The 17,509-nt window shown below is 37.9% G+C and overlaps 1 protein-coding gene across 1 annotated transcript; it reads left to right on the top strand.

The window, feature by feature from the left end:
* The first annotated feature begins 1,937 nt into the window (after window positions 1–1,937).
* LOC311286674 (tripartite motif-containing protein 16-like protein) lies at window positions 1,938–7,121 on the top strand. Its single transcript, XM_084402934.1, has 6 exons — window positions 1,938–2,620; window positions 3,673–3,768; window positions 3,854–4,087; window positions 4,561–4,720; window positions 5,143–5,190; window positions 5,418–7,121. The coding sequence occupies exons 1-6, from the start codon at window positions 2,048–2,050 to the stop codon at window positions 5,936–5,938; spliced, it is 1,632 nt and encodes a 543-aa protein (XP_084259060.1). The 5' UTR covers window positions 1,938–2,047; the 3' UTR covers window positions 5,939–7,121.
* The last annotated feature ends 10,388 nt before the right edge of the window (window positions 7,122–17,509 follow it).

Here is a 17,509-nt window from a genome sequence, read left to right as displayed (position 1 = left end):
CAAAATACACTTTTCTCAGGATATAATTTTTTGTCTAGTAATTTGAATGCTGTATTCGAAAAGAGATGCAAAGAAATTACACATCGCTGGGTGTTAGATTTTTTAGAGTCACTTATTTGCTTTAAAAAGTCTTTTAAAGTGTCAATGACGCATACACATCGTACGACCAGATATACTGATTTACGGCAATCCTTCAGTCACTCTGGTGCGTTCACGCTCTGCACTTTCTTTTCTCTCGAGGCATCGACAACACAGCTGACACAGGTAAATACACGTTGTTTTGTTTGTTTCTGGTCCCGCTTCGGATGCCGCGATGCCATCAAGCGGTATCTCTAGTCGTAATCAGTCCTTCACTGACCAATCAGCGTTCATTAGCAGAATGCTAGCGTGTTATGGGCAACAACAACTCAACCTGTAAGAAATCGAAAGGACATAAGTACTCGTTCATTCAACTTTCGACCTATAACCCATGTTGAACTTGCAAAACCTACAATCAAATCTGAGATTTATCAATGGCAATCGAGTGAAAGAGACGAATTTAGCCGTCTAGCCCCATAGACTCCCATTCATTTTGCACTCATGGGTGATCGCCCCCAGTGGAACTCTGGTGGAACTACAACCAAAATTCGGTACAATAGGACTTAATAGGGAGTGGGCAGGCTCTCCGTAGATGGGCTCTGAGGGAAATAAAATTGAGCGGAAGTATGCAGGAGGGCGGAGCCAGGCTAAGTACCTAGGATATCTAAGTCCACTAAAGGAGGGAGAGCGTTTTCACATTTGGCTCCTAAACTCTGGAATAGCCTTCCTGATAATGTCCTCTCTCTCCCAGTTTAAATCTAGATTAAAGACACATCTCTTTATCCAATCATTCAATGCACCTCATAACCTTATACTCCAGTTATATCAGATCAAAAGCACATGATTATATATTACTTGAAATATTATGAACAGCAGCTCCGCTGATTATTTCCCATTAGCTTTTCTGTTTTTACCTCGGGATCCTGAGTAAGCCAGCTCCAGTTTGGATCCAGCCTCTTATGAAGATTTCAGATGATCCAACACTTGTGAGGAGAGGACGCCAACCCCTGCGAGGACATCAGATGATGCCAACTCTGAATCAACATACAAAACTGCCAAATTTTCTATATACTGTAATCATTATGATCACAACTTGTAATAATTGCTTTAACTCTTTCCCCGGCTTTGACGGAATTTTCCAGTTTTCTGTGTTTTCACTGTTATACGGTAGGGGGCGCTATCACACATCTTCTGAAAGAGGACAGAATCTCCTGATCAAAACCTTTATTTTACTGTCTATGATCAAAACACAGGCAAAACAAGAAGCAGAAACAAGCGATAAAATCAACACGTTGTAGTCTTTGAAAACAATTTTCTCAGCTTTTGTTTAAAATGTTGTTGTTTTTATGAAACTTACCCACATTTAAGTGTTGATAAAAAAATAATGCCTAAAGCTACAGAGGATCTGTTATTTATTTTGATACATTGTATGTTCAGATATTCAACAAAATATTCGGGGGGCCATGAACGTTTTTTGAAAATTATAAAATAAAATAAAAATGCTGGCAGTTGCAATGTTTTTTAAAGACTCTGGTGGGGAAAGGGTTAATGAGCTCATTGTTTCTGCCTAAATGAATACATGATGTTAGCTAGCATGATCTGTATTATCTTAGAACTGTACATTTTGACATATTGACATTACTTTGACACAGTATATAGGTATATAGACATATGCATTCGTGAGTAGCCTAAATCTTCGCTCAGTCATTCATGAGCTTTGAACTCGTAATTATGATATTTTCGACTCCACTTGAAGGACACATACAGTAAACACAGCAGTAAAGTGTGTGTGTGTGTGTGTGTGTGTGTGTGTGTGAACGAGGAAGCTGCTTTACAGACACGCCTATTTTACACACGTCACTCAAACACAGAACCAGGAAACTATTTCAGCTCCTCAGTTCAGGGAAACAGAAACTGAAGTGTTGTTGAGCTGTTGTGTGTTTGTGTCTCTCTGTATTCATGCAGTAAAATGGCAGAAGCCAGATTTTCTCAGGATGAGTTCACGTGTCCAGTGTGTCTGGATCTCCTAAAGGAACCAGTGACTATCCTCTGTGGACACAGTTACTGTAAGATCTGTATTACAGACTGCTGGGATCAGGAGGATGAGAAGAGAGTCTACAGCTGCCCTCAGTGCAGACAGACCTTCAGTCCAAGACCTGCTTTAGCTAAAAACACCATTCTGGCTGAACTGGTGGAGAAACTGAAGAAGACTAAACTTCCTGCTGACTGTTACGCTGGATCTGGAGACGTGGAGTGTGACGTCTGTACTGGAAGAAAATACAAAGCCGTCAAGTCCTGTCTGGTGTGTCAGGAATCTTACTGTCAAACTCATTTAGACCGTCATGAGGAATATCACTCTCGTAAACCACACAAAGTGATTGATGCCACTGGACGACTGCAGGACATGATCTGCCGTAAACATGATAAAGAGCTAGAAATGTTCTGTGTCACTGATCAAGAATGCATTTGTGTGCGGTGTAAAGAGTATGAACATAAAAACCACAAAACTGTATCAACTGCAGCACAGAGGACAGAGAAACAGGTATGAACTGAGAGAGATTGATCAGGCAGTGATATGAAATAAATATGAATATATATGCAGATATGAAAGGTATATAGACATAGCCCCACCTACTGGCAACAGAAACTGGCATGGTTAACACAGTAATGCAGTACTAACCACATAATTATTGTGTACTAAGCATGCTAGAAACATACTAAACATGCTAGTTTTATATTTATACTAAACTTAGCTGAGTCATGAAGCATGCTATTATCACCATTATACAAAACATTTTGTAACTGACTTTGACATACTCTTACTATATATACCTCCTTAAATGAGCCCAAATAAAGCTGACACTAATCACGATTTTGGTGACTTTAAATGAAACATTCAATGAATCGTCAACACCAAAACCTGTTAATTCTCAATAAGAGCTTCTGTAGCGTCTGACAGAAATAAAGTCAATCTGGTTATTAATAACAAGAGAAAGCAGCATTTGAAAAAGACATTGAAAAAGAGGCATGATGTGATTGGCTGCCAAAAAACACCCGTTAATCTTTAAGTTTTCATGAATTAAGATTTAATTTATTTATTTGAATGTATTGCTTTATTTATTTTAGAGCATTTTATGGGATACCATATAAAATATACCTATAATTTTTTCATAAACACAAACTCTTCTCCACCCAGTGCTATTCTAGAGTTACATTTGAACACACATTGTGTGTTAAAATATACACAACATGTGTCAAATACCATCAACACATGATGTGTGTTGTTTTTTAACACATCTCTTTTTAGAGTGTATACCTCCTTAAATGCACATTGCCCAACCATGCTCTGTCTTCCTAAAGCCACCGAGTGACGCTTTCATCGCTGCTTGCAGCTTTAATTCACATATACTTTTTTAAAGGAATGCTGTTTTTAAAAGTTTTTTTTTTTTTTTTAAAGGACCAATTTTGATTCACAAATCAAATCATTGATCAACTCATGTACTCAGAGCCCAAATCAAAGAGGATGACGTCTTTAACCCTTATTGTGTGATAGTAGTTTTATGTGTCATTCGCTGTTATTGGTTTGTCCTCCAGAAACAGCTGAAGGAGACGCAGATGAAGATCCGTCAGAGAATCCAGCAGAGACAGAAAGATCTTCATCAGCTGAGAGAGGCTGTGGAGTCTCATAAGGTGAGTCTGTAGAAGAAGAGAAGTGTGAGACGTCTCAGTTTGGACTCACTGAACTCACTGTGTGATTGTGATGTGTGTGTAACAGCGCTCTGCACACACAGCAGTGGAGGACAGTGAGAAGATCTTCACTGAGATCATCCGCTCCATTGAGAGAAGCCGCTCTGAGGCGACACAGCGGATCAGAGATCAGGAAAAGACTGCAGTGAGTCGAGCTGAAGGACGACTGGAGCGACTGGAGCAGGAGATCAATGATCTGAGGAGGAGAGACGCTGAGCTGGAGCAGCTTTCACACACACACCATCACATCCAGTTCCTGCAGGTAACAGAGATCTAGAAGAACTGGATCATAGTGGACTTGAGCAAGAGACTCACAGAGAAACATTTCATGAGAGCAGAATGAGACTAACTTAAGCAGGGCAAAAAAACACTCTAAAGCTCAGCTATTTGCATTTAATAACAACATTAAACTAAACCACATTCATTTAACTGCAAATAACATGCAATTAAGTTTCCGAAAACATTACAGCCAATCGGCACTTATATATTTTTAAAGTATATTATTTCTGTTACAAGTACGGTACTTTCTTTTTCACAAGGAGTGTAAGTGTGAAATACTAGAGTTTGTAGCATTAAATGATGAATATGAGAAGAATGTGCTGATTGTGTGAAAGTGCTGGATTGAAGCGAGTCACTGAAGAGAAGTGAAGTCAACAAGAGCCGCTCAGATCTGATATAGTGCAGGTTATTGGCTGAAGTGTGGAGATGATGAGTTTTGATTTCTGTTTTCTGTAGAGTTTCCAGTCTCTCTCAGCACCTCCTGAATCTACAGACGAACCCGACGTTTCCTTCAGTTCTCTCTCCTCTTTTGATGGCGTGAGAGAATCTGTCCGTCAGCTGAGAGACAAACTGGAGGATTTCTGCAAAGAGGAGCTCAAGAAGATCTCTGATAGAGGTAAAGTCCTGCGCCTCGTTTATAAAGACGTGTGGAGAATGATCCGAAATATGAACGTACAACAGTTTCTGAAATGTTCCTATGATTTATAAAACATGCGCACAAATAATTGTCCTAAACGCATCCCACTTTATAAATCACAGTTCATCTTCAATTCAAGTGCATCAACTCTACAGAACAGCCACAAACATCCCTTGATGGTTTAGAAGTAATTAATATTTATGTTTATATTGAAATTGAAATCTATTGAAATTTAGGATTGAATTCGATACGTGTGTTTTATATATGAGGCATCTGGAGATTCTTCTGTTCTCAGAAATGAGTCCTGCATCATCTAATATCAGATTAGAAACGTCTTAGAAATGAATGTATTTTATCTTGTCATTTCTCTTCACACTGTTCATGTCTGTTTATTTCCACAGTCACATTCACCAACATGAATCCCAAGACCAGGAACGACTTCCTACAATGTAAGTCACTGAGAAACAAGCAGAAAAACTCACTGAATGTGTTCATGTTCTTCCTGTAGAAGGAGAAATAAACATGATATAAGAGTTTTATAATTGATCATGTAAATGATGATTTGCACAGGATATCTGATCAGCTGTACTGAGACACTGATGATACATTGTTCAGATACATTAAAAGATCAGACAGATTCATAATTCCTGATTCTGATGTGTTTTCTCTCCATCAGATTCCCATCAGCTGACTCTGGATCTGAACACAGTGCATAAACGCCTCAGTCTGTCTGAGAGGAACAGAGTGATTACTTACACTGACACACAACAGTCGTATCCTGATCATCCAGACAGATTTGATCACTGGCGTCAGGTGTTGTGTAGAGAGAGTGTGTGTGGACGCTGTTACTGGGAGATTGAGTGGTCTGGGAAAGGTGTGTATATATCAGTGTCATATAAGAGCATCAGCAGGAAGGGACGGGGTTATGAGTGTTTGTTTGGATATAATGATCAGTCCTGGAGTTTGTTCTGCTCTTCCTCCAGTTACTCATTCTGGCACAATAACATAAAGACTGATCTCCCTGTAAAGTCCATCAGCAGAAGAATAGGAGTGTATGTGGATCACAGTGCAGGAACTCTGTCCTTCTACAGCGTCTCTGACACAATGAGCCTCATCCACACAGTCCAGACCACATTCAGTCAGACGCTCTATCCTGGGTTTTATGTTTATTCTGGATCATCAGTGAAACTGTGTTGATGTTTCAGAATAGACTGTAGAGAGATTTTACCCAGAATACTTTGAGCTGATAAATCAGTAACAGTGAGATGTTACAGAGACTCTTATTTTAATTTTCATTAATATAGCTGAACTTCTGCTACTGAAATAACACATCAGAATAAATGTGTGCATTAGTTTTTTATTTTTATTTTTTATTGCTAACAAGCATCGGTCGATACTGAAAAAAAAAATCCACCTCTATCAAAAACAACTTAAATGATGGTGAAGAATTCTGGAATTTACATTTATGGATATGAAACTTGCCTAACAAAATGTAAAGGTTTACTATAGTATATAGTTTCTTTTCTTTGTATTCAAAATAAGTGATAATGTTCTTCCCCTCAATGTTGATTTTGTGTTTTGTTTTACATAATATATAATTCTCAAGTTCTTTCCAAAATGTAATACTGTGTGAACAACCATAAAACAAATGGGTTACATTTTCAAGTTCATTTTTACAAAAAGTACATTTGTTTTCAATATCAAGAAATCTTGAAATGTACATCTTAGATGGGTATATGTTATGTAGTATTTTTAGATGTAATTCTCTCATTTTATTTGTGACACAAAATTTAAAAGGAACAAGCCATGCCTTCTGCCAATTAATATTCATAAAAATAGCATTCCAAAAAAATGTCCCTCTAGGTATTATTTTTTTGGCATTGTAGAAACATTCTCTGATATGTTTATTAGTACATTTTTTGCTTAGAATGTCAATACCGTTTATGTAAAGAATGTTAGGAGTAGTGTGTTGTACATTTTGCTCTACATAGCTTTTCATTAATTATAATATTCCACTGGGAATAGAGTTAATTACTGAGCTAAATTCTTTACATTTTACAGGGAAAGTTTTCTGTGTAAGAAAGTCTTCATAGCTAAGAAGTTGACCATTAGGGCTAAATAAGTCTTTTAAATAAATGATATTTTGATCTATCCAGTTTTGTAAATACAATGATTTGTTCCTTTTAATAATACACTCATTGTTCCAAATGATAGATCTATGAAAAGTTATGTGAATAACATAGCTTCCAGGCTAACAGAGCTTGTGGATGAAATTCCGACATCTTAACTGGTAATTTAGAAATACTGTAATTACAAGACAGTAAGAACTTGAGACCTCCAACCTTCTTGAATATATTATGAGGAATAAAATTCCATAATGAATCTGGAGCTTTTAAGCATTCCTTTAACCATTTAACTTTAAATGTATAATTTAAATCAAGTCTAATAGATCAAAACCACCTTTAGCTTTAGGACCAGAAAGCAAAGCTTTTTTCAAATGATGGTGCTTATTCTTCCATACAAATTTTACAAACATATCATTGATTTCTTTACATGGAATCACAGACATTAAGGGAGAGTGCTGGATACACAAATCTAGAAACTCCTTCAGCTTTAGTCAGAAGGACCCTACCTAAGATTGATAAGTCTCTTTGAAGCCATAGGTTCAATATAGTTTTAGATTTGTTCATTTTGGGGGAGAAGTTAAGTCGTTGGCGCTCTATAACATTCTTACAAACAAAAACACAGAGATATCTAATACAATTTTTAACAGGCATATTATATATGGTTTTAACATTTGTTTCAAACAGACATAAAATTTCGCATTTAGATTTATTCAATTTTAGTCCAGAAGCAGCTGAGAATTCGTCTATTAATGCTACAGCGTTTTCAATCTGATGTTTGTCCTTTAAGAATAATGCTGTATCATCAGCTAGTTGGGTCAGTTTAATTTCCTTACCAAAAATAGATAAACCTTCAATTATTGGGTTATTTAAAATATGTAATGAGAGCAATTCGACAACAATCAAAAATAAAAAGGGAGAAATCGGACAGCCTTGACGGACGGATCTCAGCACTGGAAATCTTTTGGTAGTGTTTGGATATAGTATGACACAACTGTCAATATTTTTATAAAACATTTCGATTGTTGAAATAAAATTTTGACCAAAACCAAAGGTTTGAAGTGCTTTAAATAAAAAATGATGTTCCACCGTATCAAAAGCCTTGTAAAAATCAAGAAAAACTATAAGGGAGTCATTATCAATGTTTTCAGAGTAGTCTAATAAGTCAAGAACAAGCCTTATGTTGGAACTAATATGACGGTTGGACATAAATCCAGTTTGAGTTTCGGCGATAATTTCTCCAAGATCTTTTTTTAACCTTTTAGCATATACCAGAGCCATAGAGAGAAAGAGTTGCGACACTCCCATAGACCTCCGTTGTAAATAATGGCGGCGCTTTTAACCGCCTACTTCCGGGATTTGAAGATCGGATTAGTTCCAAACACTGTCATTTGGTCGTTGGACACCATTCACTTACATTGCTGCGCGTCGAGTTGTTCCAGAGGTAAATTGCTGAAATATCGACCTCTTTTGAATTGTCAACTGTCTATATTGTATCAGAGGCCCTTTACGATGCTTATACGGGTCTTCATTTTTATATGCACGGCGTAATTATTTATATTTTATGTTGGTTGTTTCAACCAATTTTCAAGCACTGCCTGCTAGCTAGCTAGCGCGACTTCGTCAGCTGTGACAGTAAGAGCTCGGTAATGAATCGCTCCCACCTTTATAGCGACTTAATTAATTTTAATCTTAATTAAATATAATAGGGATATACTAACTTTTCATTATGTTTTGTTGTCTTGAGTGAAGCAGCTTGTGTGAACAATGCTGGACATCTAGGATTGTTATGGCCATAACCAGTCCTGTCTGTTTCATGGATCACCTGCCCCTGGTTTTTGTTTTTCTTGTTCACACACACTCACACAAGCAAACATTTTTTGTTGTCTGTCATTGTTTAATAAAACGTATTTTATTTGAAAACCTTCATTTGTATCAGCCATGCTTAATTGATGTCTCAATAGCTGTAACAGAAGTTACAAGTGTTTTGTTAGTGAATTGCTTAAGTTACTTGGATTGAGTTACAGCTACCCTTACTCTTAGCCTACTCTGTACACTAACCCAGAGCCATAGAGGAAAATCTTCACTCTGCACTTACCTATAGACACAAACATAAAAGCGTAAATTCGTTTTTAATCTGTTATAGTTTTGATAATATGTGTATGGCTTAATCTTAAAATTATATTCTTAGTCTTAACATGATCATGTTTCACGTTGTGGTCCTGGGGGTGGCCAGTTTCATCAGAAGAAGTGATCAAAGGTAGGCTAATGGCTGAATCGGAATTTATAAGCAAAATCACGGGAATCAATAGCCTAATACAGCCCAGTTGTGCTAAAATAAATATCATGAGACGTCCATCATCAGATGAATGATATGGAAAAGTTAAGTTAGAGCCGCTAAAGCCAGTGCTACGCTTTTCCCTCCAAAAATATAGCCTAAAACTTATCTCCAAATGCAAAACTGACATTAACAAAATGCAATAATGCAATAACAGCTGAAAAAGTACTTGGGTGTGTGTTTTATTTTATATTTACCGTTCAATAATACAATCGCTGCTGTCTGTCCCATAGAAGAACATGACAGCCAGCGTATGTTTTGGAACTATTGGGGCTTACATGAACCACGTGACAGCCATAGCGGCGACATCAAAGAGTGTCGCAACTCTTTCTCTCTATGGCTCTGGCATATACCAATGAGATAATTTTGTAATCTATATTTAAGAGCGTAATAGGTCTCCAAATTTTCTATCATAAGGTGATCTTTTTCCGGTTTAGGAATTAGTGTTATAATACCCTGTTTCATACTTGTTGACATTTCTTTCCTATCTTGACATTCCTTAAAGGGACAATATGTAGCTTTTTAGGTATTTTATTATCTAAAATCAATATTTTTATTCATAAATATGCCCTCAATGGTGTACAAATACCTATGCCAATGATCAGACTAATCCTCGTAAACGAAGAATTTATTATCTTTATATACATGGCACGGGTAGGTCCACGGAGGCTTCCATGTAGTTCTGCCATCTTGAAAAACTATAATAGCAGAGAGGGACAAAAAGTACTAGACCAACGCGTTTCCACAACGCGTTTCGTTCAGAGCCAGCGTCACGTGACTGAAGCCAGCAGAAGCGGAGGAGCAGAGCAGTGAGAGGCGCTTGTCACTTCCCCGGCAAGTTTAAAAGGCTGCACTGCACGGTTATTTATACATCGTTCATTCATACATACATATGAGTCACAGGATGAGGAGTCCTCGTCATCGAAAAAGTCCAAAATAGACCGTAAAAGGAAACGTGACCGGAGATTACAAAAACAAGGGTTAATGTCGGGATAGCTAATGCAGGAGAAAGCTTTCAAAAGAGATGCTGAAGTTGCCTGCTTTCTTCTCGACAGGTAAGTCAATGTTACCGTCTTAATTACAAGCTTTTTTTTCATTGCTTGGTTGTGTACTTTATTATATAGACAGTAGAACATTTATAGTTAAAAGTTAAACAGGCTCTTTGATGAATAGCAGCTATTGAGTAAAGTAACGTTAGAGAAGGCTCTGATGATGATGATATCTAACAATGCACGTACTTCAAAAAATATAACGAGTAAAGAAGGCATTACTACTAATTACCATAGTTAATGTTTTTCACAGTCAGTAATTCATACTGTAACATTCTTTTATTCGTTGTTTTAAGTTTCAGTTTGTTTTAAATAACAAACCTGTTCACCCGAAGGAAAACTCGAAGTGCTATTATAAGACATCCTGTCATAGCTTTTTGGTACATAACGTCTACCGTAGATGCAACGCGCATTTGAAAAAGTGAGGCGCTGGAGAGCATTATTCGTTTGAATGCAAAATACAGTTTCACCACTAGATGGGAGAAATTCCTACTTAGTGTCCCTTTAAATAATTCCAATAAAGGATCCACAATAATATTCCAAAAATGTAAATAGAATTCAACCGAGAGGCCGTCGTTGCCTGGAGATTCTCCTTTTTTCATTGATTGGATTGCTTCTGATATTTCTGATTTTGTGATGGGTCGTTCACAGTTAGTTTTGAAGGGCTCTGAAATGGTTGGTGTATATTTTTTAATTGATTCAATAAACTTATCACAATCATTGATTTGGGAATTTGATTTGTATATGTTACTGTAGAATGAATAAGCATATTTTGAAATGTCCAAATGATTAGTGGTTATGACATCATCAATCTTGAGTGCAGAGATATTGTTTCTTTTTTGATTTAGTTTCTCTAGGGCAAAAAAAGTAGCTAGAGTTCTTTTCGCCTAATTCCAACCATTTTGCTCTTGACCTTATGAAGGCTCCTTTAGCCATATTAATATATGTATGATCTATTTCTTCTTTTAGTCTCTTCAATTTAATTTCTTCTTCCTCTAATAGACTATCTTTCTTCAATAATGTATTTAGTTCGTTCATGATACTAATTTCTTTTGAGGCGTTATTATTTTCTCATTGCTGCTTCTCTTATCTTAAATTTAAAGGATTCCCATTTTTGTGTATGATTCATTTTAGGATCCCTAAATATCTGTTTCGCTGTTCTTTTAACATCACCACAAAATATTTCATCATTTAATAAATCATTATTTAGCTTCCAGAAACCACGAAGATTGTTTTGATTTTGTTTAGTGCCTATTAAATGAATTTTAATCAATTTATGATCAGATAAGGGAGCAAAATCGTGAGATGCTTCTGAAACAAATTGTGTGCAAGAAGGTGATATAAGCCACAAGTCAATTCTGGATTGTAGAGATCTATTCGTATTACTCCAAGTACATTCTTTTGTATCAGAATTTAAGTATCTCCATACATCGATAACCGAAAGTTGTTCACAAATATATGCAATGCTTTTAAATCTTGAATGTTGAACTGTTCTCATCGGTAATCGATCTAAGAGATCATCTGGAGCATCATTATAATCTCCCCCAAGAATCAATTGTGCTTCTTTGTACTTCAGTTTAAGAGCTTCAAGTTTCTTACACAATTGCATACACATTGTTTTGGCTAGAGCTGTGTTGTTATGATTATATAAGTTACAAACTATAAAAATGGTGTTATCCAGTTTGAAAACTGAAATAATCCATCTACCCTCATCTGAAAATAATGATTCAATAATAATTTTTTTAATTTGTTGAGGAGAATTGCTACACCAGCAGATTGTTGAGAGGCATGACAAAAGTAACACTGATCACCCCATTGTGCTTTCCAAAACTTCACGGCATTTTCACTTGAGTGAGTCTCTTGTAAAAGGATTAAATCTGCATTTTTTCGCCAGCAAAAAATAAAAATAGACTTTCTTTCGGTGCTGTCACGGATACCTCTAACATTAAGGGATATTATTTTTAAGGAACTGAAATGGAAGTCTGTCATAGAAAAATAGAGTAAAGTGAACTAGAAGACTGTAAAATTAACAGGAACTTGTAGAGTGTTGAGATATAGACACACAAGTAGGTACTCTCAAACGAGAACTCTAAATATTGAGTACCTTATGAAATTGAAGACTCGTTTCTTTCTCTTTTTTAATATAAAGAAGTGAACAAATTGCTTAAATAAGCAAGTAACTGTGCCACTGTAGAAGTAGGTTATTTAACTACTAGTACTCATAGTGCAGTATGCTAATTTCAAACATAGGTAACCATCACATCAATGTGATTGTGCTATACAGTGGACAATAAGTGCCTTAGTAGGAGAACTTAAGTTATGAACATTTTTCCGGTAAATCAATACATCTAATCAAACATGTAAACTTAAATTAACCATTGTTCCTTGTGAACAATAACCTGAGTTAGCTTGAGGTATTTAAGGGATCTTATTAATATTACTTAGCATTCAACTTAACTTAAGATCACCTTATTATTCATCTAATTGATTCTTAAACTGTATGTCTTACACCATCAATGATGGCCACCGGGCCGATCCATTTGGTCTTCTTCCCTTCATCTCGGGCTTGTTTAACTTTTGGCCAGAGTTTGTTTCTGCACTGTCTCTCCATGTAAGTGAGGTCTTCTGCCATCCGTAGATTTTTTCCCTTCAACACATCGGAGTTGAGGGAGGCTCTCCATAATCTGTGTCGGAAAGTGCGCATGGTGAATTGCATGATAATGGGACGTGGTTTGTTGTCATCTTTATTTCTCCCCACTCTGTGTACAGTGTCTACCTGGGCCCGTATTCATAAAGATTCTAAGAATCCTCTCAGAAAACTCTTAATTTAGCTTAAAAACTTTTACGTAGGAGTCTTAGCTTAAGAGCGATTCGGGACCGATCTGAGAGCAACTCTGAGTAAGGAAAAGACAAAAACTTTCATCTTAGTAAGGAGGCGGGGTTGACCCCGTTGCTATGTATGACACAATCTTTTGAAGACTGTGATTGGTTGGTTGTCAAAGAAGGAAAAAAAAGTGATTTTAAGTATAGGGTCTATTCTAAGCCTTCACTTTGAAATTACATGCGTAATTTTTCCTATTTGACCGTTCTCTCTCACACACACACACATTATAGGCCTATATAAATCCTTTTTTATTTACCATGCTGTTCATTTCCTATAAGGTATTTGATTGCTTAGAATGATAAAAATTGTTCCACTCTTTCCAGTTACACTGATTGCTGGCATGTCTATTTAAGTGGTGGTTTGAATGTTGAGTTTAATGTATCAAACATGGAATTTTCCCAGTTGCCAAATATCGTAATGTAGTGATTACTTTCATTTCTGGCACTATGGCATTTCTGCGCTGTATCGGAGATGTTAGCGTGTCTCTAATAAGATCTGTCACAAACACGATCTCTGCACGATCTAATCTATAGCGTCTTATTAACTCACTGTCATCCATTGTCTGCAACACATTTCTTCTCCCTCTTTGTCTTTCTGCCATTTTCTCCTCTGCTAAAGAAACTCTTAAGCCTCTTAAAAGTCCTCATCTGTGCTCCTAACAATTTTGACCTTAAAACCTCTTTTAAGGGTTAAGATGCTTTCTGAATGACTTTTTTCTTTTTTAAACGGCCACATTTCTAAGAATTTTCTTAGAATTTTGTCACTAGGAGCTACTCTTTGCATTAAGATTCTTTATGAATACGGGCCCAGGAACCCAAGTCTGGACTTTTCTTCTGGAATGATCTGGGCGATTATTCCCATCACCTCCTCTCTCACATCTTTGTTGCTGTATTCCGGGAGATTAAGCAGACGGAGATTCCATCGTCGGCTATATCTCTCAGCCTCCTCCTGCCGCTCCTGAATTGCAGTCGCTCGCTCGTTCAGCTTCTTCACGATGTCATCTGTCGCCTTATGGTGCGTTCACACCGAACGCGAATAGCGCGTCAGGCGCGAGTGATTTCAATGTTAAGTCAATGCAAAGACGCGTTTCGGGCGTAAAAAATTCCTGGGGCGCGAATGAGGCGTAGAGCGCGGCGCGGTAGATGCGAATACGCCTCGTTCGCGCGAATAGCGCGAATTGAGCGTCTAGCGCGTTAAGCGCGAATGATTTTATTAGTGCTATTTGTGCATTCACGCGTTTGACGCGAATTCGCGTCTGCCGCCCGAGTTGAAAAATCTGAACTTCTGCGTCAATTCGCGCCGCGTTAACCAATCAGGAGCCTGCTTGCTGCTGTCACGTGGTGAACTGACAGTTTATAATGTTATTTTATGTTTGGCCTCAATAAATTATTTTGTAATATGACTAAAATGCACAACAAAGCAAATCTTTCACATAAAAACTCGATTTCAATATGAGAGATACTCATTTTTTATTGAATGCTATTTATTCCATATCTATTCTAGATTAGCCTATATGAAACTTTATTAATCTAATGTAAAGACACCAAACACAATTAAGTGTATAAAAACTTTTCAAAAAAAATAACAGGACAGGTTTCACTTTTGGAGGCTGCCTCCATTTATTATCAAAACAAAAATAAATGACAGATTAGGTGCGGGAGAGGGTGAACCTCGCGCCGGGCTTTACAGCGCGGGCTCGTTAGGCAGCGACCACTCGAGGCCGAGGCTTATACGGCCTACGCTGTCCTCGTCAGCGTCCTCACCGTTAGGTCCACCAAACCTACCTACTGGAGCAAATTGTGAAACTCCTGAAACCCTCCGGAGGTTTTGGTGGACCCGAGTACAGCGACGATGTCCCCTACGCAGCTGTTTCTGCTCTTCAGATCATATAAGAGCGGTGACTCTCTCGATTAATGCTATTGCTAATGCTCGATAAACATCTAAAAAAGATGCCCGCCAACAGCTTAGAAACTTTCGCCCCCTGACTTCGCCTTTGTCGCGCGTAAATTTCGCTTCAAACTTTTGATTTGACGCGCGTCAATTTCACTCTTGACGCGCGAATGCACACAAAGTGGTCACGCGTATAACTAGACGCGGCAGGCGCGAATTTTGACGCAGATTCGCGTTTGGTGTGAACGCAGCATTTTATGGGCCTTTCACACAGGACGCGGTATGCGCGGCGCTTGCCGCTGGGTTCAGCGTTGCCTTTCAGATACAACGCGATTTGCGCTGAGCTATGACGTAGGCGGAGTTTTAAAAACTTTTAGCGGGAGCTCTATTACGTCTGTTTTTGTTTCTTAGTTTCAGATTTAATGTTTGAATAGATGTTTTATTCTAAAAAAAGAGCTGACTTCATGATTCTTGTTTTAATTCAGATATAAAATTTTGCTGTTCATCCATTTTGATTTCCGTCCTTGTTTGGATCCCCCGATTCTATTGGCCGCGCTGGTAATCGTCACAGAGCGCAGCGGCAAAAGTTGAACTATTTTGAACTTTGACCCGCGGCGTGCGCGTGAGCACGCCAATGATGCGCACCGCTGCGCTTGCGCTTTGCTCGACGCAGAAACAAAACGTCCTTGCGCGGCGCAAGCCATTGAGATGAATGGGTTTTATAGCGCAGCGCCGCGCATACCGCGTCCTGTGTGAAAGGCCCATTACACTGCATCCCAAGGTCTTTCATATGCTCCTGCATGACAACAATCTCCGCCGTGTTCTCGTTCACCATTTCTTCAAACTTGGAGAATCGGTCATTCAGTCCGTGAATAGCTTTCAGGATATCAGCATTGGACACATTTTCCGCTCCTTTCTTCGAAATTTCAGTGCGGACCTTCTTTGGACTGGGGCTATTCAGAGGGGTTTCAGGAAGAGGTGAACATAAGCTTGGGAAGGCATCAGACTCCAGGTCCATTATCAGTCCTCCCTTGCGTCTTGCTTCTTTTTTAGCCATATTTTCAGTGCTAGTCTGTCACGTTGCTAACTTTTCTCTTTTTTAAGGTTAAATAGTCCTACTGTCCGTGCATAAAATACAGAGGCAACAAGTCACTTCTCAGAAAACACTCTTTGAGTCCATTAGGATCATTCTAAAAGTTTGGTACTTTGAAAAATTCACGAGTTCACAGAAAAGTGTCTACCCAGGTCGCCATCTTGGCTCTCCCCGAGACACAAACTATGTTGTGCGTCACAAGTAAATACAGCTTGACGCACAGACAACAACGAGTCCGTGTCTTCTCGTCTATTATATCGTCTATTTTCCAACGCTATCTCACGACCAATTCGTACGAATTCGTACGACCTCACTCGTACGAATTTGTACGATTTGTCTAAACCCACGTGATGGGTAGGTTTAGGGGCGGGGTCAGGGGTAGGTCATTCGTATGAATTCATACGAATTGGCCAATTCGTAAAATATATACGATTTTGCAAAAAACGTACTAATTCGTACGAGTCAGGTCGTATGAATTCGTACGAATAAGCCACCTCGTAGAATTTTTACGTTTTTCTGTGAGATCGGGCTCTGCAAAACTTACATTTTACAGTTATATTCTCCATCTGTAAATGTTAGAAAGTCATGCAAATGTATCCATTTTGCTACTAATCTTCATATTGAACGAGCGCTGCTGCGCGCCAAATAGGAGCGCAATAATTCTGACTAAAATATACATTTTGCTTGGAAAATTAATATGCGAGATGTTATAACACTAGAAATATCTTCAAATTATAATAATTTATCTTTAGGATGTTGGATAAGTTGCAGTGAACATCTAGCGAACAGAAGTACTTCAGTGAACAGAAGTAGCCTAATTCAGGGAAGTTTTTTTTTAAGAAACTAAATATATAAAGATACAAAATATAGTTTTGGGTATAGGACCTATGCTACTTAAAGATGACGTATACTTATGCTGAGAATTACAGCTTTTAATGCAATATTTTTTTGGAGAAAGCAAGAATCCCCAGTTTTAAATGAGTAGATTTAGTTTCTAAAGTACACTATGGAGAGGATAACATGAAATTAAGAGCAAATGTATACATTTTGAAAATATATGTGCAACTCTAAAATCAAAGAATATTCCATAAAATAAAGGAATATATAAGCCTACATTAACTACATTTTTATATAACCCTCCCTCCCGGAAAATACGGTAGTTTTTTCATTAAAACCAAAGATGTTCATCAGTGATTGTTTGTCAAAAGCATGGACACGTAATTTGTTTTGAGATTTCACCGGAACGAATAGAGAGTCTCCGCCACGGTGTTGAGCGACAGATTGAAGTGAAGAGGGGCACTGGCCCCAACCGAAACCTGATTGGCCCCTGAAGTGGCCCTGCCCTGTCACTCATGATCGCTGATCTACGTCAATTCAACCCGCGTAAACAG

The sequence above is a fragment of the Rutilus rutilus genome (assembly GCF_951802725.1).
Source record: "Rutilus rutilus genome assembly, chromosome: 1".
Taxonomy (NCBI): domain Eukaryota; kingdom Metazoa; phylum Chordata; class Actinopteri; order Cypriniformes; family Leuciscidae; genus Rutilus; species Rutilus rutilus.
Note: the sequence above shows the minus strand (reverse complement) of the source record. Positions and strands in the feature narration are given on the sequence as shown.

What these genes read in the sequence shown, in the direction of transcription:
- LOC311286674 (XM_084402934.1), top strand. Translation starts at nt 2,048, where the DNA reads ATGGCAGAAGCCAGATTTTCTCAGGATGAGTTCACGTGTCCAGTGTGT. An exon ending in ATCACATCCAGTTCCTGCAG is followed by an intron (nt 4,088 to 4,560) that starts GTAACAGAGATC and finishes TGTTTTCTGTAG; the next exon opens with AGTTTCCAGTCTCTCTCAGC. An exon ending in CAAGAAGATCTCTGATAGAG is followed by an intron (nt 4,721 to 5,142) that starts GTAAAGTCCTGC and finishes TTATTTCCACAG; the next exon opens with TCACATTCACCAACATGAAT.